Source organism: Cnephaeus nilssonii (assembly GCF_951640355.1).
Source record: "Cnephaeus nilssonii genome assembly, chromosome: 11".
Taxonomy (NCBI): Eukaryota; Metazoa; Chordata; class Mammalia; order Chiroptera; family Vespertilionidae; genus Cnephaeus; species Cnephaeus nilssonii.
In genome coordinates, this window is record NC_137082.1 from 37,807,622 (window position 1) to 37,831,657 (window position 24,036).

The window sequence follows — 24,036 nt, forward strand, 5'->3', positions numbered from 1 at the left end:
ATACAATTTCATCTTTAATGAATTAAAATGTTGTTATTGATTTTAGAGAGGAAGGGAGAGAGAGAGAGAGAGACGGAGAGAGACAGCGAGAGAGAGAGAGATAGAGAAAACATCAATGTGAGAGAGAAACATTGATCGGCTCAGCTGCTCCCACATGCTCCCCAACCAGGGATCGAGCCTGCAACCTGGGCATTTGCCATGACTGGGAACCAAACCTGTGACCCTTCAGTGCACTGGACGACACTCAACCAACTGAGCCACACCAGCCAGGGCTCAAACATTTTTTGACCTTTCCTCAAAACTGACACTAAAGTCCAATATGAAAAGCTGATAAGCTCACAATTATCCCCGTTGAAGTAAGAGGAGGGGTAGAAAGGAACCAGAGTACTGCCCTCAAACTTCCCCATAGTACCTAAAGGAATCCATAAAACCTGTGGGGTTCTTGGGAGGATGTAGAAACCACTGATCTAAGGCAAAAGTAGAGCTATCAGGTGTAATACCCAGACCAGAGATTTAGGTAGGAGTTCCCACTACCCCATGCTCTAGAGATAGGGCTCCTACACCCACTTATTGCTCCTGTTATCACTTGTCTGTCACTCTGCACAGGAAAGTGTAGTTCCTCAGAGTCCCTGTGGGATCTCTGGCTTGGAAGGAACTCTGGAGAGTATTGATCCTTTCCTGATGCAACTCCTTGAGCAAAATTTCACAAGTAGGCCTCTTCTCTAGGCATTGCTCTTAGAATGCCTCCTATGCACCATAGAACACCTCTGATGACTTCAAGCAAGTATTTTGTCCCAGGTCCACTAGATATTTGGGCCATTGAAATTCCTTTTGGGGACTGATGGGAATACAAATTAGTTCAGTTACTTTGTTTAGCAATTTGTAAATATCTGGTAAAGTTAAAGATATCCAGATAGTCTACTTCTGGGTTTATGTCCTCAAGAAACTCTCAGACTGTACACAAGAAAATATTGCAGCAATGTAATAATGAAAAATTGACAATCTGAATGTCTAGGAATAGGAAAATGGGACGTAAGATATTCACATGGTAAAATTCTATATAGCAGTAAAAATAAATGAAGTAGAACTATACAATAGATAAATCTTATAAGTATAATATTAAACAAAACGGTGCTGACATATAAATGATACAACACAAAGTATTTTTACATATAAGGCTTTAAAACATGAGAAATATTACCACAGAAATGATAAAAATGAAATTCAGCACAAGACACTGGGGGGGTGGGATGAGGGCATGCAACACTGAGGGTAGGGGAGGAGGGGGGAAGGTCAATGGGGAAAAAAATGAAATTCAGGATGATAGTTCTTATGGAAACTCGATTGGAAATAGGTGCTTGATTAATTTCTTAGCATGAGTGGTAGATATATGGGTGTTTATTATGTTTTCTGCATTAGTGATTCCTAACCCATATAATGTTATATCCCTCCTCTCTGCTTAGGCTAACCCACTAAGAAGCCTTAAAGAGGGGACTAGAGGTTATTCAAGGTTTGAAGAAAAATAAGCCCAGAGTGTTCACTGCCCTAGGCCTTGCCTGGGCAAGGTTGGGGGTGGGTGAGTATCAGTACCTTCATATATCTGTAATACCTACATGGCATACTTTCTCATCACGTGGTTGGGAAGCTTTGCTTTATACTTTATTGAGGTCTAAAACATTTCATATTTATGGCCACAAGGCCATAAAACTTCCCCCATAACAAGATGCTAAGATCTACCATAATATTAAATCCTTTTTCTGAACCTGCTTTCACTTCTGTAAGGAACATAAGTAGGTGAGAGCACCAGCATTTGTCCAGAATCCTTGAAGTATAAACCTACTTCCCTGTTTTGCTGTAACTGGTGGTTATAGTTAGTACGTTGGAATGGACTTTGGATATGTGGACAGTAAGTACTAAAGATGATGACTTCCTTCTCAGAACTTTTATGGCAGAAGCTCTGAGAAGATTAAGGAGAGGCAAATGCTTCTCCAGATTGTCAGAGAAGCTACTGTTTCTCACTTTGCCTCAATACAAGTCTTTTTGTCTCAAGGCTAAGAGGCAGTTCTTGAATGAAAGAAGAAAGGGAATATTATTAATGTTGTCAATAAAAAAAGTTTGTTGCCTTAGTTCAATTGGTTACAGCATTATCCCATACAGGGCGTGATCCCTGGTCAGGGCATGTGCAGGGGGTAGCTGATTGATGTTTCTCTCTCACATCAATGTGTTTTTCTCTCTCTGTTTTTCAAATCAATTTTAAAAATCTAAATTAAAAAAGAGTTTGTTGAATGGGGCACTATATCTTGGACTCTGTGCTAGGCTGAATTTTGGGTTGGGCTACCCACAAAGGACCATAATTTGCTACATAGAAATAGTAGTACTTTTTAAACAATTCACTTAGTCAAGATAATTAAAAGGTAGCCTGTACCAGAAAAAATGGGGAAAAAAGATGGTACCACAAAAATCCCTGCTTTCAAATATATGAACATTTATTTGCAGATCTGGCTCTGGATTTGAAGTAAAGTCCAGAAAGAAGTTGATACTATACATTACCTCAGCTACTGCATCATTTTCATCCTGAGAATACAGAAGAAGTGGGAGCAAGCTGTTCAGGACTTGGTTCTCTACACCTTTCTTATCTGCGTATTTCACAGACTTTACAGAGGCTCCAAAGAGGGTCATGGAGAAACAATGAACATCAGGTCTCACCTATGAAGGGAATATTCAAAGGGAAGCAACTCACTTAAAGTGTTCATGCTTAACTTATAAGAGCTCTAGGTTAGTTGAAATGCCAGTCCTAACATGAAGCTATTTAGCTGTAGGTAACTGAGGGCAAGAAATCAAATATATGTGGAGACAGTAAGACCTGCTGCTTTGTACTACTTGTTGTTCTCTCATTTTACAATTGAGAAATGGTCACAGTTCCACCTATAGTCTCACATTGGTGCCTGATACTGGTACTACCAGGTGTACTGGTTAATAATGCAGATTTTGTGATCAAAGAAAACACAATAATTTCAAGAGAAACATCCAAAGTGCTTTATTCAAAGTAATGTCCATCACTAGCTACACATTTCCCCCATCTTTCAGGTAATTTGTGGATACCGTCCCAATATAACTTTTCTTGTTTTAAGGCAAACTATTCAGTGAGCCAATTTTCCACTTCTTCTTACGTTTTGAACTGCTGCTCAGAAAGTGCGTGTGCCATCGATCAGAACCAGTGTAATCTGAAGGAGCAAGGTCTGGTGAATACAGCGGGTGGGTTAATACTTCCCAGGTAAGATCTTTTAACATATCTTTAACTGGTTTTGAAGTGTGTGATGGTGCGTCATCATGAAGCAAGATTACTTTGCCGTGTCTTCTGGCCCATTCTTGTCGTTTTACAATCAAAGCATGGTTCAAATTGATTATTTGTTGTCGGCAGCGATCGGTATTAACAGTTTCACCTGGTTTTAGAAGCTGATAATACACCACACCTTCCTGAGCCCACCAAACGCAGAGCATTGTCATCTTTCTGAAGCAATTTGGCCTTGCAGTCAATGTTGATGGTTGACCTGGATCAACCCAAGATTTGTGCATTTGGGATTCTCAAAATAAATCCACTTTTCATCGTCAGTCACAATTTGATGCAAAAAAGACTTTCTTTCGTGCCATTGAAGTAACATTTTACTGATGACTTTTCGGTTTTCCATTTGTCTTTCTTTCAGTTGATGTGGCACCCATTTTCCTTCCTTTAAAATCTTTCCCATTGCTTGTAAACAATTGAAAATTGTTTGCTGAGCAACGTTTAATCTTTCTGCAAGTTGTTTTTGAGTGTGACACACATCTTCATCCAATAAAGATTGTAACTGTTGGTCTTCAAACTTTTTCGGTTGACCTGGATATTCTTTGTCTTTCACATCGAAATCATCACTTTTAAAGCATTTAAACCAGCGTTCACAAGTATCTTGAGATGGAGCATGTTCACCATAAGCTTCCTGATGTATTCAGCGCATTTTTCTTCAAAATAATGAATGAAAACTTCCTGCAAATGCTCTTTTTTTGGGGGGGGCATGAAATTCGACATTTTTAAGCGTGTAAAAAATATTTATGATGTTAACACCTTCAGAAAATTTGACATGTGAAGTTTTGAAGCTTGCTGTCAATACAACAAAGTAGCATACATATCAAATCACATATATTTCAACATATGTGTAATTCCATCTATTGAAAAAATCTGCATTATTAACCGGTACACCTGGTAAACATCCATAGCTGTTTTACTGAAATTCAAAATCCCAACCTTTGCATATTTGACTCTTCCAAGGATGTGGTTCATTGTGCTTCATGTATTTCTTTTTGAAAAATCTTTATGATTTGGGGTGGGGATATATATCTACCACCTTGACCCAGTCCTGATTGTTACTTGAAAGGAAAGATAATGTTTTCCCTTTTAGAAACTCCTTCCCCATCCCATGAAGCAGGGGAGTACCTTGGCAAGTCTTTATGTTTCAAGGTTTTTTAAATGTGAAAAACAGTAACACCAACCCTAGCAACATTACAGGTTACCTGGAAGGTCCTACGAGAGGAGATTTGAAAGTGCTCTGAACATAAAAAGTACTATACAAAATAGAGTGTATTTATTATTATCCCAACTTCTATTTGATATTATACCAATTACCTTCCCCCAAGGAAAGTATCCTTCATTGTCTTACATCACCAAATAAGGAGAAGACTGTCCTCATCATAGCAGCCAGGGTAGAGAAATCCATTGTTCTAACGAGCAGCAAGAGTATCTGGATGGCCAACAAAACAATCTTCTCATCAGTTTCCCACAACAGGTCTAAGATGCACGGCAACAGGCTCTGGATGTCTTCCCTCTGTGTGCCCAAAGGGAGGGAGTGCATCAGCACCTCTCCTGATAGCACTCCATCTGGTATCAAAGTAGGGCTCCCCTCCTTTACTCAGTACCTGGTGCTTATTGAATTTTTGGTAGCACAGGATACTCAAGAATACAGACTAAAGAAGGCATGACTGCCCTCTGTCAGCATTGATAGGGCTGACATGTAGAGATGGAAGCAGAGCTGTTGTGAGCTGCCCCACAGGGCAGAAATGGGACCACTTGAAGGTCAAGCGAAATGGACTGGGTTTAATGTAAGGCACAGTTCACCTAACAATGAGAGAAAGTGGAATGCCTAGTTTATGTCACAGCAAGGACCCATCATGAAAGGTATTCAAACAGAGGCTAAAAGATTCTTTGGAGGAATTCAAGCAGAAATTGACAAGCGTTCTTCTCAGGGTTTTAAAATTTAAAACATACATGTAAAAATTATGCCCTAGCTGGTTTGACTCAGTGGATAGAGTGTCGGCCTGTGGACTGAAGGGTCCCAGGTTCAATTCTGGTCAGGGGCACATGCCCAGATTGCAGGCTCCATCCCCAGTAGGGGCGTGCAGGAGGGAGACAATCAATGATTCTCTCTCATCACTGATGTTTCTATCTCTCTTTCCCTCTCCCTCTCCCTTCCTCTTGAAAATCAATAAAAATATGTTTTTAAAAACCACATATACATGTAAAAATTAAATAGAATAAGCCACAAATATTCATATATCCAACCAGAATTTCAGTTATACACAGGGATGGGCAAAAGTAGGTTTACAGTTGTTTGTATGGAGAAAGACATGCAGGTTACAATGATTAAAAGAGCTTTATTAACTGTGTTTTGTGTACTCATAACTGTAAACCTATTTTGCCCATCCCTGTATTTGAAATAAAAGAAAATAGAATTAAAGTGATAAAATTGAAGCCTCAGGGGTTAATTTTCTCTTCTGACCTGGCTTAGCATCTAGTTAGGCCTGTGGAAAATGAGCTTTCAACATGAATGTCAGTGACTCTTGTCCTAGATGATAAGGCAATATAGTACAAGGCATAAAAAGACACACAAATGTTGCCCACGTTGTGATGATAATGATTTGAAATGTACACAAACTGCAGGTTTCAAGTATTATGAATATAATGTGTGTCTTAGCTGTTTTAATTTTTTAAAATTTCATTAAATGCTTAATAGTCTGTACTTGCGTATTTTCTAGGTATACATTTCAAATGGTACAAAGGTATGTACTCCCACTCACCATGTGCCCAGACTACCCAATTTTCACCCTCAGCTATTATCAGTTTCTTGTGTGTCTTTCTGGGGTATGTTTTATTTGTGACTTATGAATTGGTGGTCTAGGGGCCCCTCCTACCATCTCCTGATGTCTGATAATGTAGTACAGTCCCGTCAGGGCGAGAATTTTAAAGATATTATTTCCATGATGTAGCCAGTCTTTCAAGCGGGCAATAGAGTATATGCCGGGCAGTCTCCTAGCCACTGGACTCTGGAGAAGCTGAAAGAACCCAGAAATCAACCAAAGAAGTTAACTTGGAGTCCTTTTTCATGAGAGGAGCCACCTTCACACTAACTCTAAAATGCTATACTTATAAAACCTCTACTATACAGCACATACATCACAAGGTGATGCCTACACTGTGGGTAAATAAGGAATGTTGAATGATGAATATGGGGAAAGAAAAATTTCAATAGGCTTGAATCTGAAACTATTTCTATCCCAAGTTTGAAAGGAATCATAACCTGCTACTAAGTTGGACAGGGCCTAGGAAGGCAGGTCCTGCTACTTTATAGGCTTCCTGAATCCAGCTTCTAAGTAAGGAGTCTTACCTCCACAAAAAAGCCTGCAGATGTGAGTTTATGTTTAGCATTCCCTCGGTTAAGAAGAGGGACTAACAAGTACAAGATCTTATGTGCAAGGACGTGATTTCTTTTCAGCAATGCACTGCAAAACAGAACACCAACAGAACAGCTCTTAGAAATGTTCCTAAACAGAGAGCATTTTCCCCACTGAAGTGTTTACCCAGCTGCAGGTGACAGGAGGGTATGGCAGGGCCAGGACCTTTGAAAAATTTGCCTGGCATTATGGGTATTTGCCCGCCCTATGACGAAAAGGTTATCTAAGCTTGGCTGTTGTGGTAACTAAAGGGGGAAAAAAAACCTTAAAACAATGCTGATTTAGAGCATGTATGCATGTCAAGGAAGCCTTACTTGGCAAGGAGAGATACTCCCTGAAGATGGCAATCTTTTCCTGCCAGGAGGGTCCATCCTTCATTCTTTTCCATGATGTTGAATTCCTGCAAGCACAATGTTCTGAGGAGGAGTGTCTTTGTAGCCTGTATGGCAAAGCTAAAACAAAAACAGTACAAGTGAATAGAACAGGCCCTTCCAACTTACAGCACACAATTATCCTGCTCTCACTGAGGAGGGCAGGCACTGATAGCTGCTAGACTGTAATTCTCTTCTTTCTAGATTCCCCAAAAAACTTGGAATGTTCTAAGAACTCGAAAGGTCCCCTCACACAAATTATAGGCATAAAGAAATCTAACTAGATTTTGTTTCCCTAAGATTTGGAAAGAAATCTATGATAAAACAAATTATATGGGATGCTAAGCTGATGCCCACGGCTTTTTAAAAAAGCTTTATTTAGATACCACTTATTTATACCCCATAAATTTACCCCATTACTTTTTTTTTACGCCATTACTTTTAAAAATTACTTATTGAACTAGTATCCTGGACATACTAGTAACATCACCAAAAGAAATCCATGTGCCACAGAAACACTTAAAAAATATCTACTGATACCCTAATTGGAAACTAAAAATACCTCTCTATGCAATAAAGCAGAAATAGGGAATTATTCAATTATGGATCAGTATGGTTTTGGAGGTGGGTTTAAGGTTGTTTTGCTGGACTCTGTTTCTACTTGATTTATCAAAAAAGACTTGCATGATATCACATATTATTTTGCAGGGCATCTGGACCCAGATAGCCTAATTTATCTTGGCATCAATAAAACCAAGGACAACCAATGACAGCTAGAATAATTCCTGGGCATTTCATCTTGATGTCTCATGAAGCTAGTAGACTATAAGCGCTCCTACAGTTGGGACCACATCTTGGCCATCCTTGTGTCTACTACAGTGCCCAGTGCTTCAAGTGTTAGCTAAGGTCAATAAAATCACAATGGGCAGTACCACAAAGGAGTAACCTTTGAAGACATTTCTTGTCCTGTGTACAGGCCAGATGGGATGGCGACATCAGACATGGTGAGGCCGATGCTGTGGTGAATCTGGATGAGCAGTGTCATGAGAAGCTGAGGAAAGAGTTGGAACATAGCTTCTTGGAGCTTGTTTCCCATAAACACCTCATAAAGGGCATCTGTTGCCTGTGGTAGAAAAGGCACACAGCAGAGCTGAACATGCTAGCCCTAATGGTTATTCTTGCTTTACTTCTGCTTGTGCTAGAACATGTTTTCTGATTCTACTATCTCATAGGCAGAACAGTAGTGGTACTCAGTGCAGGGACATGAAAGTGAGGGGGTAAAGGAAGAGGAGTAAAGTGGTCATTAAAACTTGTCAAAGAGTGAGGGGAAGTCCTGAAACACGGAAGTAAACTATCAAGGAAACTATTAACATATTTGCATGCAAATAAAAAGCCGAAGCAAAATTTATGATAAACAAAGTTGGAATACAATCACCTGGGAAAGTATTTGCATCAATGTGATATTCCTAATATATAAAATGCTCTCACATATCAGTAAGAAAAAAAAATGTTAAGGCTTGCTACTCTAAGTGTGGGCCACACACAGCATTAGCACTGGCATCGCATGGGAGCTGGTTAGAAATGGAGAATCGAAAGCCCTACCCCAGACCTTCTGCATCAGAATCTGTATTCCAATTAGATCTCTAGATGACTGTGGCTTGTGTGCATATTAAAACTGAGATGCACTGGTATATAGGACATGAGCAGGTGAGTTACAAAAGAAGAATTATACATAACCTATTAAAAAACATATACAGCACTGGTCAGGTGGCTAGTGGGTTGGAGCATCATGCTGTACACCAAAAGGTTGTGGGTTTGATTCCCGGTCAGGGCACATGCCTAGGTTGTGGGTTTGGTTTCAGTCAGGGCGTGAACAGGAGGCAACTGATCAATGTTTCTTTCTCACATATATGTTTCTCTGTCTCTCTTCCTTTCTCTCTGAAAATTAATGAAAGGCATATCCTTGGATGAGGATTTAAAAAAGGAATATATACAAATGTTCCACCTCACCAGTAACAAAATTATAATTAAAACATGTTCCTTTTGAAGGGGATTACTGGGGGAAATAGGGGTCATATGTAATACTTTAAACAAAAAAGATAAATTTAAAAAGTAAAAACAAAATGTTTCTTTTTAAACTATCAGCTAGGCAACAATAAAAAGATTGGTAATACTCAATATAGTGAGAGTGTGGGTAAATGGGCATTCTCGTACATGACTGGTAGGAGGGCAACATTCTAGAGGACCATCTGGGAAAATTATCAGAAGTTTAAATAATCCCACCCTTTGACCTAAAAATTACCCTCCAATAGACTTTATCCTAAATAATTGGTATGTACAGTATAACAAAACTTATGTCTGCTACAGTACTGTTTTAATGGCAAAAGTTTAAAAATTGTTAAAATATTCACTAATCTGAAACTTGATAATAAAATAAATGGTTCAATACCATGTATTACCTATTTTTAAAAAAAGTACTTGAAAATAAATTACTATGCAACCATGAAAAAGATAACAGAGAGCCTCATATATTGACATGGAAAGTAGTAATATATTGTTAAATAAAAACAGCAGGTCATCAAAGAGCATGTATTATGATTTTATATATATATATATATATATATATATATATATATATATAATACTAGTATATGCACAAATAATTTTATAGACTAATATAATTAAATAGTTTTATCTGTCCTAACTCCTAAAATTGCACTAAAATGGCATTACAGGGATTTTTAAAAAGGCATAAATCTACAAGAACCAGAATAGGAGAGGAGACAATAGCAGACTAGAGATATCAAAATATTTTTGGAAGCTAAAAAAAAAAAGTGTGATGATACCTTAGGTCAGGGAAAGCTGAACCATAAACTGGTAGGAAAGAAAATAAAGTAAAAAGTACATGTGGATAAGAGGGGGAGGCTGTGCATATACTGGACAGGGAGTACATAGGAACGCTGTACTTTCTGCTCAATTTTGCTGTGAACCTAAAACTGCTTTAAAATATAAAGTCTAGCTGACCAGTGTGCTCAGTGGTTGAGCATTGACTCATGAACCAGGAGGTCATGGTTCAATTCCCAGTCAGGGCACATGCCCAGGCTGTGGGCTCAATCCCAAGCGTGCAGGAGTCAGCTGATCAATGATTCTCTCTCATCACTGATGTTTCTCTCTCTCTCTCCCTTTCCCTTCCTCTTTGAAATCAATAAAAATATCTTTAAAAAAAAAGTCTATTTAAAAGGAAAAAAATACACCAAATATGTATACAAAAAGTTCATATATGTATAAATACTTCTAAAAAGTTCATTTTTAGGGAGATGGTATGGCTATTATTTAAATATTACCATCTGGTCCTTTAAAGAAAAGGTTTGCAAACCTCTGTTTAAGGAGGACCTTTGCTTTCTAATTTGTATTCTTCTGTATTATTTGAAAAATTTTTTCACAAGTTTGTATTACTTTTAACTATGATGATATATATCTTTTAAGGTTGAGGGAAAGAATGTTTAAAACTTATAAACCATACTGATTGCTTCACTCTCCCCAGCCCCATCCATGTCAATCCATTGGTAGAGACACTGTAGATTTATAAATAGATGACAGAAGCAAACTTTAAGAGGAACCAAAAGGAACACTCTCCAGATAGGGTGTTGGGCCAGTCATCCCAAGGGGGAAGCATGGTGGGCTGAAAATTGGAGGGGCACAGCTCAATGGCTTACAGCAACAGCCAAATAGGCCATCTTCTCCTGGGTGGGCTCATTATGGCATGTCTGCAGCATCCTCAGGAGCCTCGACAGGATCCCAGTTGTGCTGGGCACCTCCACCTTCAGGGTTCTCCACATCTCAGTCAGATTTCTAGAAAATCAGAGTGAGAAGGTTCAGGAAAATGGCTTATTCCAGGCCTATAATGATCACAACGTGTTTAGAGTCTGTTTGGAATCCAATCTATAAGAGGTTTCCTGCTGTTTAGTTCTTCAGGGTAGCAAAACACTTACTCTCTGATTTCATAACAGTAATTCCCAAGGTTTTATAAACCAAAGTTCCTATTGCTTCAGCACGGACTTCAAGACCATTCACAAACTGGCCCTAACTTACCTTTTCAGTCTCATAACTTCCCTATCACATACTCTGTGCTCTAGCTACCCAAACTATTCACCTTCACCAAATAAACAATGAACTTTGAAAACCCTACATCTTTGCTTAAGTCATTTCCTTAAACTGAAAGCCCCTTTCCAAAACTCTCCTCTGTCCATCAAAATCCTTCTAGGTCCAGCTCCTAAGTCCTCCTTTCTATGAACCCTTTGCTGCTTCATCACCATGTAACTCATGAGAGTGCCCATAACACTTTAAAAATTTGTTTGTCAAAGAGGTTGCCTCAGTCTCAATGTGCTATTGTCAGTTTTCTGTAGGTGTGTCTACCTGTTCCCTCGGAGGCAGGGAATACCTCTGGCTTCTATGAATCCCTCAGGGCCTAGCACAATGCCAAGCTTACAGAAGGCATTCAAAGACATACTTATTTAACCTAGTATATGGTCTTCAAATTTTGGCTAAGGTCAAGCCCTGAAATAAAGCTTTGATCTTCCTTAGAAGGTATCTCTTCTTAAAGGTAGCCCATAATGAGTTCTCTTCTACCACTGACTCAAAGGTAGGGCCTGACTTATATAAACACTGAAGAGAAGCATTACGGGGAAAGATGAGAAGATTGGGAGTTACTCATGCTTTTAACCCATTCTTTTCTTTTTAAAATCTACCTATGTATCTTTGTGTGCTAGACTCAGTGTTTTTGTAAAGCATGGTTTTCCAACTACCTGCTCAGAATCACTCTAAAAACTGAGAGGCTTCAAGACTATTCCTACATTTCCACTCCTTACTTTTTTTTTTTTAATATATTTTATTGATTTTTACAGAAAGGAAGGGAGAGGGATAGAGAGCCAGAAACATCAATGAGAGAGAAACATCGATCAGCTGCCTCCTGCACACGCCCCACTGGGGATGTGCCCGCAACCAAGGTACATGCCCTTGACCGGAATCAAACCCGGTACCCTTCAGTCCGAAGGCTGACGCTCTATCCACTGAGCCAAACCGGTTAGGGCTCCACTCCTTACTTTGGTAATACTAATCTGTGAATAAAACAAAGTAAGTTTCTAAAGAACTCCTGAAGGGAAGATAGATACAGTGTGGGATATTGAAAAGGCTCTTGACTGGGGAAACAGATTATAGAATATTAACATTCATTCTGGGGTAAAACTAAGAAATTCCTGTATTTACTTACTCTTGATTTTTTTTCCTCTGAATTCCTGAGGGAGTAGATGAAGTACTTAAGAAGCTATTTATTGTGCCCTGGCCCGTGTGGCTCAGTTGGTTGAGTGTTGTCTCTGCACCAAAAAGTCAAAGGTTTGATTCCCAATCAGGGCACATACCCAAGTTTCAGGATTGATCCATGCAGGAGGCAGCCGATCAAAATTTCTCTTTCTCATGGATGTTTCTCTCTCTGTGTCCCTTCCTATATCCAAATCAATAAAAACATATTTGAAAAAAGAAGAAGCTATTTATTGTGAAAGAAGTGTTTCAAAATGCATTCGGTTCTGCACATCTATAAGTGTGCTGGGAATGCATTTGAATTAGGAACGCACACGCATGGGCCTATGAGCCTTCTCAAAGTTTAGTGTGAAAAAAATCATCTGGGAGTTTAAAATAAGAAACAGGTCTCACTTGATACTGATTCTGTAGCTGTGACATAGTTTTTGTTTGCCCATCATTTGGGAATGAGCATTCATTAAACTGTTTCATACCTTCCTGGTATTTATTTTCTCTCTACCTTCTGTCTAGAATGTCTCTTCCCATCCCCCATCCTACCATTTACATGGTCATTAACACTAAAAACTCAGCTAGGGACATCCCTTCTTTCAGAAACCCTTTACCAGTTCTTTATCTAATTAAGTTCCCTCCTAGGGGTTTCCACAGAACTCTCTTATTTTGCTTTGGCATCCTCCGCTACTCATCTATGTCTGCTACCAAATAGTGTGCTGCTAGAGGGCTGGGTCCATGTCCTGTCCATTATTTCCCCAGTGCCTAACAGCACACAGACTCCTAAGAAAAATTATGCTGATCTATAAACAAACTAATGGACTTCAGGTAAGTGACCAAAAACATAATCAGAATGAAGTTTCCTACGTCATTTCTAACAGAATCCACATTCTCATATGATCTAAAGCAGTAGTTCTTTCTCAAATTCATCCAAGAGCTAGAACGCATACAAACAATAAAATAATGCTAAAATTGCACTTAAAATAGCTAGATATATTTAATATTTGTACTAAGTCATGTGCTTTATATAAGAATCTAGTGTGGCTAAACTGAAGCAAATAGTAAAGATTTAAAAATAGTGCATTATAGAAATATATAAAAGTAAGAATATTTTTTTTAAATGTGTATGAACTAATTTTTTCCTTTGGATGAGTTAAAGTCATCCTGTATTTGATTAAGTAGCAGAATGTATAAGTTTAGCTTATAAAAACATCAGCACTATACCAAGATATTCTGTGGAACCATTCATTGAAAGTGTTTTTTGAACAGTTTAAAGCTGGGAAATCTTTTCTTCAAATTAAATAATTACCCAGAATCACAATATACTATAAAGCAGATAAAAGGGGTGCTACTCTGGGTAAAGTGGAGTGGGGATGGGGGCACCTGGAGCCCTCTCCTGATGCCTCACCGCCTTCCCCATAAGGCATCTCCTGGGACTTCCCAGGGGCCTCCAACTACGAAAACCACCTATCACTAATCTAAAAAAACAACCTCAAAACAAACATCTTGTTTGTTCCTCTCTATGATTCTATTCTTTTAAAAAATGTATATCTGTTTTTTGCTAACTCTTTCTTAAGTGCATTGCAGACATCATGACATTCATCCCTAAATACTTCAACATCTATCTCCTAAGAATAAGGACATTCTTCTGTATAATCATATTATCATTTCACATCTCAGAAAATTACATTTATTTAATAATCTAGCATAGAGTTTCTATTTAAATTTTCTCAAAAATTTTTATCATAGCATTTGCTTTTTATCCAGGATCCAAAAAAGTCACATATTGCATTTGGTTATGTCTCTTTCCTTTTTCAAAATTCTAGAACAGTGCTCCCAGCAACATTTTTTCTTTTGTGACATTAACTTCTTTGAAGAGTTCAGCCCAACCATCTTGTAAAATGTTCTTTATTCTGGATTTGTTGAATTCTTTATTTGTGTTTATGCATTATATTCTGACTTACATTGCAGGCATCTGTTTATAACTTATCTCCTCTATAAGGATATTGTTAAAATTTTTAGGGCAACTATGTTCTACAATACTACAACCATGTGTCACACACCCAGAGGCTGTATCAGGTTCTGTTACCTGTCATATGGTACTGGATGATACAGAAGGTGGCTGATCACTATATCTGTGTACTTGGGCCTGGAGATAAACAAACTCACGATAGTTATGACTTGTTGGCGGACACTAGGCTGGCTGATTGTGGATAGCTGGGCACAGATAACTCCCACAATCTCTGGTACCTGAAGAGGGAAAAGAAATGACTAAGACCTTAATCCTGTGGGACACTGATAGTTACTGAGAATATTGTGGTTATTTCTGAAAGGTCCTGGGATGACTTTTTAAAAAATATTTTTTAAAAAGTTTTTTTATTGGGGTTGGGGGTCGGGCAATGGGGCGATAAGGACACATATGTAATACCTTAATAAAGAAAAAAAAGTTTATTATCAAATCTCCTTAAAACCTATCTGTATGTATGTATATACATATAAAAGTTTTTGGAAGAACATATATACAAAGATGTCAGTAATGTGTCTTTGAGTGATATTAATTTTTTCTTATATATATATTATTGATTTCAGAGAGGAAGGGAGAGGGAGAGATAGAAACACCAATGATGAGAGAAAATCATTGATTGGCTGCCTCCTGCATGCTCCCCACTGGGGATCGAGCCCACAACCTGAGCATGTGCCCTGACTGGGAATCAAACCATGATGTCTTGATTTATAAGTTAATGCTCAGCCACTGAGCCACGCCGACCAGGCTTTTGCTCATATATTTTTCTAATTTTTCCTTAATGATTATGTATTGATTTTATAATAAGATTAATTACTAAATTTAGTGTTGCAAGAAAGCTGGGATTTTTTTCACTTTGACTCTGAGATTGGCAGAGGAGTCATACGTGCCATCAGGCTTTGGTCCATTTCTCTGCTTGAACTACGCTTCCTGCGCACAGACTTATGACTTCAGCGCTCGGTGGAAATGTCAGTATCTCAGAGAGGCAGTCCGCAACAACCTCAGATACAATGGCTGTCATCATCACCAGCTGCCAGAAACTGGTTTAAGGATGGCAGGTGATGTCATTCCTGGCCAGTAAAACATGAGGGGAAATCTACTGGGGGCTATTGAGAAAGAATGTCCTCTTTGATTAAAGGGACAAAAGGAAAACTTTTTTTTTTTTTTTTTTTTTGCTGGGTCATAAAGTCTGAAACTGTGGCAAGTACCTTCTGGCTATATGAACAGGCAAAATGGAAAGATGCAAAAGCCCCTGTCTCTCTGATAACACTGCTGAGTCACCAAATTAATCCTAGAACATATACTCTACTTCCAGACTTCTTATTATATGAAATGATAAATCCTTGGTATAATCTTCTTAGTTTATTTTTTTAACACCTGAAAGTACCCAACTGATATGTGTCCATCTCATTGTGCTCTCATTATATTGTTCTTTTTGCATCTTTGTTACTTTAATAGTTTTAAAAATGGGTTTTCACAATTTAAGAATTACTTTTTATTTTTATCCAAGTACACACAATTTTAAAGGTCCAGTGGTATTCGAGGCTCTCTCTTGTCTATCCCCCAGGTCTGTTCCTCAGAGATAACTACTTTTACCTCTTCCCATATGTCCTTCCATATTTCTAAGTGATATAATTACATTGTTATTTTTTGATGTTTCAGTTTTCGATACATTTAAATAAACTCTCTTGATTTTATACTTACTAATTGCCCCCCTTCTAGGATTACTGATGGCTTAATTTTTAAACATTTGTCACCACTGCCTGATTAGCGTGGTTCAATGGCCGAGAGTCAACCTAGGAACCACGAGGTCATGGTTCAATTCCTGGTCAGGGCACATGCCCAGGTTGTGGGCTTGATCCCCAGTAGGAGGCGTGCAGGAGGCAAGCTATCAATGATTCTCTCTCATCATTGATGTTTCTATCTCTCTTTCTTCCTTCCTCTCTCAAATCAATAAAAATATATTTAAAAAAATAAAAATTTGACACCATTAATTAACCTGGATGAGGATCTACATTGAAGTTACCATTCTCATATGTGTTAATTATATCTTCCCAGCAAAATAATACTCTTCTGGAAAATATGGATTACACCTTAGATTAAAAAAAAATTCCCTCCCTAGTTGCATACACAGTGGTCATTTATGATATACTTGTTGAAAGGATGAATATTCAACAATGACCAAATGAACTAAAGCTTGGCCTTGGTCTCCTTCAGTGGTTCTCAGCTGAAAAGAAGCAGTAGAAGAGATCTCAGCAGCTGCAGGAAGGAGAGCTCTAGCTGATATTTCAAGCCCAGGAAATGGTCATGGAGCTTTTTACCTTCTCAAACCGGAACTCCGCATTTTCTACCAATGACATCAGCAATTTTCCGGCTAATTGCTGGGTACAGGAATGTTTCAGATTTTTTAGGCCATCCAATACAGTCAATACAAACTGGCCTAGCTCATTTGAATCGAGAAAAACTTCGAAGATCTGAAATGATTTGGGAAAAATGAACTTGCAAGTTATATGGTATGACAGAGCCCCGAACAAGGAATCAATTCTAAGTTATCAGACAAGAGTTTAAATATGTACAACACTGCTTACTTCAATTTTGTTTATAAAAGTGAAAAATTGGAACCCAAATGTCCACTGCTGGGTCTGTGTATGGCCTTTTATAGCTCTGACTTTTAGTAAGAAGGTTTATTACTGAGATCCTCAGAAAGAGTCACACTTTATAGGAACAGAATTAAAGGAAAGGCCCTAGTGCTATATAGCTGACAGAGTCCGAGGCATCGCTAAAATACTTTGTCTGGAGACAATGTATTAAAAGAATGTGTCATTCTGCTTCTCATTGCACTTGCCAGTGTATAAAGTCCTTCCCGTGATTTTAGTAAGTATAATTGATTAGGCACTTACTATGTGACAGGCACTAAGCAAGGCATTTTCCATACAAGCATCTCATTTAACCCTTAAGCATTTGAGTGATCCTAATTTTTACAGATCCTCCTTGTACAGATGAGGAAACTGATGCACAGAGAATTAAAAATACCTGATACCTTTGACCCTACATGAACAAGATCTGTAGGTTTTCTTTTCCCTCATATTCCCTAACATAGTGCCTGGTATCTAGCAGATGCTTAAATATTTGGTGAATAATGAATAAATACATTAACTAAAAAGTGTATGGCTTTTTGGATCAACTACATTCTCTTACAGCTCCTTTTTGTGACAAGGTTTTATACATGCAAGAGGCTGGCTAGGGTTAGGGGGACAATTAATGGGAGCAGAGCTTGTCTGAAGAGCTATCCAGTGACTTTGGCCCCATATAATAAATTGCCAGAACTTTTCCCAAAGTATTTTTACCATTTTACATTCCCATGAACAAATGTACGAGACTTCTGATTGTTTCCCATCCTCTCCAACACTTCAAGTTGTTTGTCTTAATAATTTTTGCCATTCTGATTACCTGGGCAATTTTGAAGGGACTCGTGTAGAACGGTTTAATACTGTAGAATTCTAGGAGTTCTCGACAGTTTTTCATTGCTCCTCTCAAGATTGGGTGATTTTTCTTGTCCTCAGTGATATCTGAGAAGAAAATATGAAATATTGATACTTCCTGTCTTATTTCTTTCTTCCGATTTTGCAAGTCTGGTTGATTTTCAGATTGAAGTGAATCCCAAGATATCACTCTTCTGTCTTTTTCACTTGAATAAAAATGCCTGGGGAAGGAGTGTGTGTAAATCTGAAGGTTGATTTGTTTCCCCTCTGTTATAGGACAATATACAAGAAGGGCTGAAAGAAAAAGAAAAGAGCTTTTTGTAAGAGCAGAGCTTTTGAGTGAGTTAGGAGTACAACCAAGACAAGACTTGTGAGGGGTCTCCCGATGAAACTCAGGTCACCACAAAAAAAGTTGCACAATTTTGTACTGTATCTGATAATTCTGATATCAGAATTTTTTATGTGTATGGTTTTGCTGATTGTTGAGTCTGCCAGTACTCCCTCGCACTTCCTCGCATGTTTTTCCCATGTTCCCTAGAAACTTATCTATGATGGCAAGAGCCTCTCCCACTTCTGGCCAAACTAATCACTCCAGCATGTCCAGAGTGCTACATGTTTAGATACTCTTAACTCCATGGCCATGTACATGGCTGACACTGATGGGTCTGATCCAGTGTTATGATTCTAATTATTAAGTCAGTGTTCCTCCACCTCGGCCTATGGACTATGAACCTTTCTCATTGCAAACCACTGTCAAAAAGGCTTTCTAGGATGTGGGGAGTGAGGGCGCAGGAGGATTGGTGCTTGTGTTGTGCTGGAGCATTTATGTAGGGCTTGGCTGCTTTCAGCAGTGCCTTACACTTCAGCCGCAAGGTGATGTGCAGCAGGTAGTGCGTGCCCTCTGCAGCCTCCTCAGCCACCTCTTTCAGCGGGTCTCCACACAGTAGAACCATCAGAGCCACTAGGTGTCCAAGTCTTTGGAATCGCAGTGGAAGCTAGTTAGGGAGAAGAAAAAAAATGCCATTAGAATACAGGTGTATTTAGTGCCTTAGATTTAAGGTGTTGAGAAGTAATTCCACTTTCACCATCTATTCAAGAGAAGTGCAAGAGTTGCATTCAGCCCTTGGATCTCTTGAAGGTTAACATTTAACATGTGTGGATACAATATGTCTAGCAAATGATAGTAAACATGGTAAATTCTAAACTAAGTAAGAAATCTGAAATAAAAAAAGTTTATATATAAAGATGTTCAGCCCTAGCTGCTGGTTTGGCTCAGTGGATAGAGCGTCAGACTGCAGACTGAAGGGTCCCAGGTTCGATTCTGGGTTGCGGGCTTGATTTCTAGTAGGGGGCGTGCAGGAGGCAGCCGATCAATGATTCTCATCGTTGATGTTTCTATCTCTCTCCCTTCCTCCCTGAAATCAATAATAAAAAAAAAAAGATGTTCATTCTAGCACTGTTTTTAAAGACCCCACATTGAAAAAAATTATCCAATAGCAAAGAGAACGATTGTTTAGCCACTCTGAATATAATAATTAGAAATCAAGTATCCTAGGAATTTATAATAAGGTGTTGCTAGTCTAATAAGTGAAAAGGTTGGATACAAAGTTGAGGTGTACCATTTAATACTACTTTAAAATTTATTTATTGATAGTTTGCTTTATTATGAAAAAAAAGGTAAAGTAGCAGGCAAAAGCCATATCAGCAAAAGAAATGTAATTTAAAATAGCAAAGAAAGTGGGATAAATTTTAAAAATGAATGTAGAAAAGATAAATAAAGTTAAGAATTTGGTTAGTATGCAGAATGCTAGTCATTATTTGCTTGAGATAGGCCATAAAGCTATGCACTGGAGTTCAGCGCTGAGTTTTCTCAGGGCTAATGCAATGTCCCATATAATATGATTCAAACTGCCCGTAAGACAAAAAGCAAATCCCCATGGAGAGAAAACACAACTGTTTCTAGGACTGAGTCAGAAAGAAATTTCTTCGGTGGCTCTTCAGAAAAACACACTGAGATATTGTGAACAGTAGCCTCTACAACTTATTTACAGTCAACACAGCAACACATACATAAAACTGTATAATATCTCTCATTCGCTGTTATCGCCTTGATCCATTCACTCAATCAACAAACACTATGTGTCAGTTATAAGCCAGGAATTGGTTATGACTATGGCACTTATGGCTAAGGCACCATGATTGGCACTGGGGATATAAACAGAGAACAAAAGATAATACCCCTGCTCATGGAGATGATATTCTAACTGGAATAATATGCAGGAAAAAATGAAGTATATGTATCAAATAGTGATATATACCATGATTAAGAAAAATGTAGAGAATAATGATAGGAATTGCTATTTTAGAATGGTCAGGGAAGATCTCACTAATGTTAAAATGAGGGACTGCACCATGTAGAAATCTGGGAGAAAGACATTCCAGACAGAGAGAATAACAAGTGCAAAGAGAAGGGATAGTATGTGGTGTTTCTGAGGAGCAAGTAGGCGAGGTTGGCTGGAACAGAGTAAATGAGAAACAAAAGAAATGGGAGGTAGATGAAGATGGGCTCAGATCACATAACAACTTAGAGAATTAGAGGATATTGTAAGGATTTTATTCTGTATGAGCTGGGAAGCCATTGGAGGGTTCTGACCAGAGAAGGAATCTGAGCTGACCTACATTTATCCAATACATATTTAATTGAGCATCTACATGTAGCATGTTCTGTGCTAAGCACTGGGGATGCTGTGGTAAACAAGAAAACAATCACTGATGAAATTTACATTCTATTAGAGGAAAATGGACCATAAATCCATTTTTATTGGGCCAATAAAAATAATCAAACAAGATAACCTTTGATTCTAAGAAGTCATAGGAAGGAAAGAGAGCAAGGGTACATCTATTTGTAAGCAAAGGCCTTTTTGAGGTGAAAACATTTAAACTGAGCACTGAAGATTGAGGAGAAGTTAGCTATGTGAAGAGTTAGGGAAGGTCATTCCAAGCAGAGGATGTAGTAAGTGCAAAGGCCATGAAACAGGAAGAGCTTTATATGATAAAGAATGTAAGGGAGGTCAATGTGGCTGGCGTAAGTCAAGGAGTATAGGTGGGAAGGCAGGCACTATATCATACAAGACTTGTATTCTAAAACAGTTGGAAATTATTGGATCAAAGAAGCGACGTGGGTTTTAAGAAGATTACTCTGGCTACACATAGAGAACAAACTGAAAGGAACTGAAGTAGAAGCCCCCATCCCAACACACTCATATACACAACATACTCAGAAGGAATTTAAAGAAATGTCAACAACACCTATGGATAAGGACAACGGGGGGGGGGGGGAGGTAAGAGCAGAAGGGGGGTGGGAACAGGGTGGTGGGGAGATATGGGGGAAAAAAGGAGAAACAATTGTAATAATATGAACAATAAAGATTTATTAAAAAAATAAAAAATAAAAAAATGTCAACAGTGGCTATTAACATGGGCCCTCAGATATTTTTAGATTACATTTATTTACTCATTCAAAAACATTTACTATATTGTGCCAAACAACGAGGATGCAAGATTAATAAACACAGTGCCTGGCCTCAAGATGCTTGAATTTTAGGAGAGGGGTAGATATGTAAATAATGCATGAGCACCAAGGAGTCATACGTCTGGGAGTCATAAACAGGAGGGGAAATAGGCAGTAATAGGATAGCTTTGGATTCTTCCTCCTCTGCCACTGAAGGGCTGCTTACCTTCAAGTTGAGATGCATGCATAAGCACTTTAGAACTTGGGCAATGCTGGCTGTGGCTCTTTCCCGCTCATGGTCTTTAATTGATTGTAGCCATGGGTCCATGTGCTATGAAAGATGAAGGGAGCCTAAATGATTTATCAGGAAGATCTGGGATAACACCTTTATTCTGTTTGGGGGGAAATGTTGAGAGAGAAGTTCCACATGTCACTACTATGTCTGAAAATATTTTCCTAAATTATAAACTTGTTTTGGAAATAAAAATGGCAGGATGACAAAGGAAGCACAAAGACCTAGGGATCAGGTGGTCAGCTTCCTTAGGGGCTTATTTCCTAGACTTGTTTTCCCTTCATCCCACTTTCTTCAATTATTTATTCTATTCTTCTGTATGTTTTCAACTTCCTGAAACCTGTTTTGGAAAGACAGGAAATGAATGACATGCTAATAAAGAGCTCTAAAGATGGGGAAATTGTATCTGCCTACAACAGTCAGGGACAGATTCATGGAAAATAAATATCCATGAGTAGGAGCTTCATAAAGAAGAAATGGCTTGAATTAAGTTGCCAAGGCAGGAAAGTTTAAGGCACAACTGGGTAAAGGAAAGAAAGCCAATGTGGCTGCAGTGTTGTTGTACAAAAATAAGACAAATGAGAAATAATGTTAAGGTTGATTGTGGCAATGATAAGTGACCACCTGCACTTAGGCACATATGATTAATAATAGTTTAAAGGGCTACCCCTTTCTGGGATATCTGCATCTTGAAAAGGGTCAAGAAAGCAAGATGTTTGAATGCAGTGAATGCACTCCAATGAATAAATTTCTAATGATGGAATGGCATCTGCTGGGACTGGTACAGGTGAGGGCAGGTAGGTATTAATAACATTTAAGTCTCACCTGGCTCATTCATGAGGCTGACTCTATTCTCTGGTCACTGATTGAAACCCTTCTGTGGTAGTAAGCAATAATAATTTAAGGAATACAGCAACCACTTAAACTGAAAGCCATTTATTTAATACAGTAATTATTGTCTCATTTAAAGGTGAAGAAATGAGACTTTGAAAAATCACATTCCTTGCTGAATTTATAACCAGTGAATGGCAGAGTCAGAATTTGAACTCAAGTCTGACTCAAAATGGGTAGCTAATACTCTTAATGATTATGCTATCTCTTAAAACTCAATCCTGCCACATTTTCTTCCACTTTCACCATTTAATATAACCATTAACTTTCCCATTCTCTCCTGATATCCTGTTTACCTTCAAAATGATGTCGAAATTTTCCAGATGTGGGTCTTTCACCACCAAACTCTGGAGCATCTCAGAGAATACCTGAAACGTCTGCCTGTAGAGACACTGAGTAGGCACAGGGTAAGTGATGCCATCCATGTGAAGTTTCCCAGCACTGCACACTTTTAAGGCTCTCCTCATTATCTTGAGACTTTACTTAACATTGCAGACCCAGTGTAAACGTGTTGGGAGGCAGTTTGTGAAACAATATATATTCATATTACATGGACATCTCAACATTACTGGGAAAACAGTTAACTGATTCTAACTACATTTGGGGAATCACTTAGGGGCATCAAAATACTTTTAAAGTTTGACTTGTGACTCTTTCTGACATCTTGAAACAAAGGGGAATAAAGTTCCCTTTAGCAATTGCTTTCCCAACCAGTTTACTAGTGGCAGGAAAATCAAGGCCTTTGCACTTCCTCCTGGCTCTGCCCGAAAGCTTCTCCTCCAGAGATACCACACACTCTCTTCAACTGTCACCTCATCAGGAAAGCTTTCCCTGACCACCCTATGTAAAAAGCCCCCGTGCCTCCCACCCACAGTACTCCTTATCCTCTTCTTTCATTTTTCATAGCACTCACCATCTGATATTATATTTACTGGCGGTTTGTATCTCTGCACTAGGATATAAGCTCCCTGGACTGAAGAGTGTACCGCTCTATTTCTGCCGCCTATCATGATGCTTAGCACATGGTAACCCTACATATCTGCTAAGTATATGAATGCTCCACCTTATTTTAAAGCCAAAAGCAAGGGAAAAAAGAAGACAAAATAAAAAAAGAGAAAAAGCTATCTAACCACCTATTCTATTCACCAGACTTGGCTTAAATGGTTTTTGGCTAGTTCCAAAAAAATCAAATGCACTTCCCATTGGCCAATATCAGCTGACCCTGGGGATGGCAAATTATTAAAGCAAAGTGTGTTACCTCTGATTTGTAGGACCCACTTGGTATGATTTCCTGCAGCTGGGTAAGGGTCTTTTCAGAGGGCAGAGTGATTATACTTTTGGTGATAAGACTAAACAAGTCAACTCGATCTTCAGAGCCAAACAGCAAATGGACATCTTGGTAA

At 38.5% G+C, this 24,036-nt stretch overlaps 1 protein-coding gene across 1 annotated transcript in view; it reads right to left on the reverse strand.

Moving 5' to 3' along the window:
• MROH8 (maestro heat like repeat family member 8) overlaps positions 1–24,036 on the reverse strand; it is a gene marked incomplete at both ends in the record, with an annotated part of 43,670 nt that overhangs the window by 3,134 nt on the left and 16,500 nt on the right. The window contains 14 exons of the mRNA XM_079784725.1: positions 2,551–2,706; positions 4,692–4,856; positions 6,220–6,360; positions 6,693–6,807; positions 7,074–7,211; positions 8,063–8,253; positions 10,847–10,982; positions 14,524–14,684; positions 16,779–16,931; positions 17,908–18,026; positions 18,799–18,934; positions 21,677–21,781; positions 22,930–23,025; positions 23,892–24,036. Coding sequence (XP_079640851.1) covers positions 2,551–2,706; positions 4,692–4,856; positions 6,220–6,360; positions 6,693–6,807; positions 7,074–7,211; positions 8,063–8,253; positions 10,847–10,982; positions 14,524–14,684; positions 16,779–16,931; positions 17,908–18,026; positions 18,799–18,934; positions 21,677–21,781; positions 22,930–23,025; positions 23,892–24,036 — 1,957 coding nt within the window. The remainder of the gene's footprint in view (positions 1–2,550; positions 2,707–4,691; positions 4,857–6,219; positions 6,361–6,692; positions 6,808–7,073; positions 7,212–8,062; positions 8,254–10,846; positions 10,983–14,523; positions 14,685–16,778; positions 16,932–17,907; positions 18,027–18,798; positions 18,935–21,676; positions 21,782–22,929; positions 23,026–23,891) is intronic.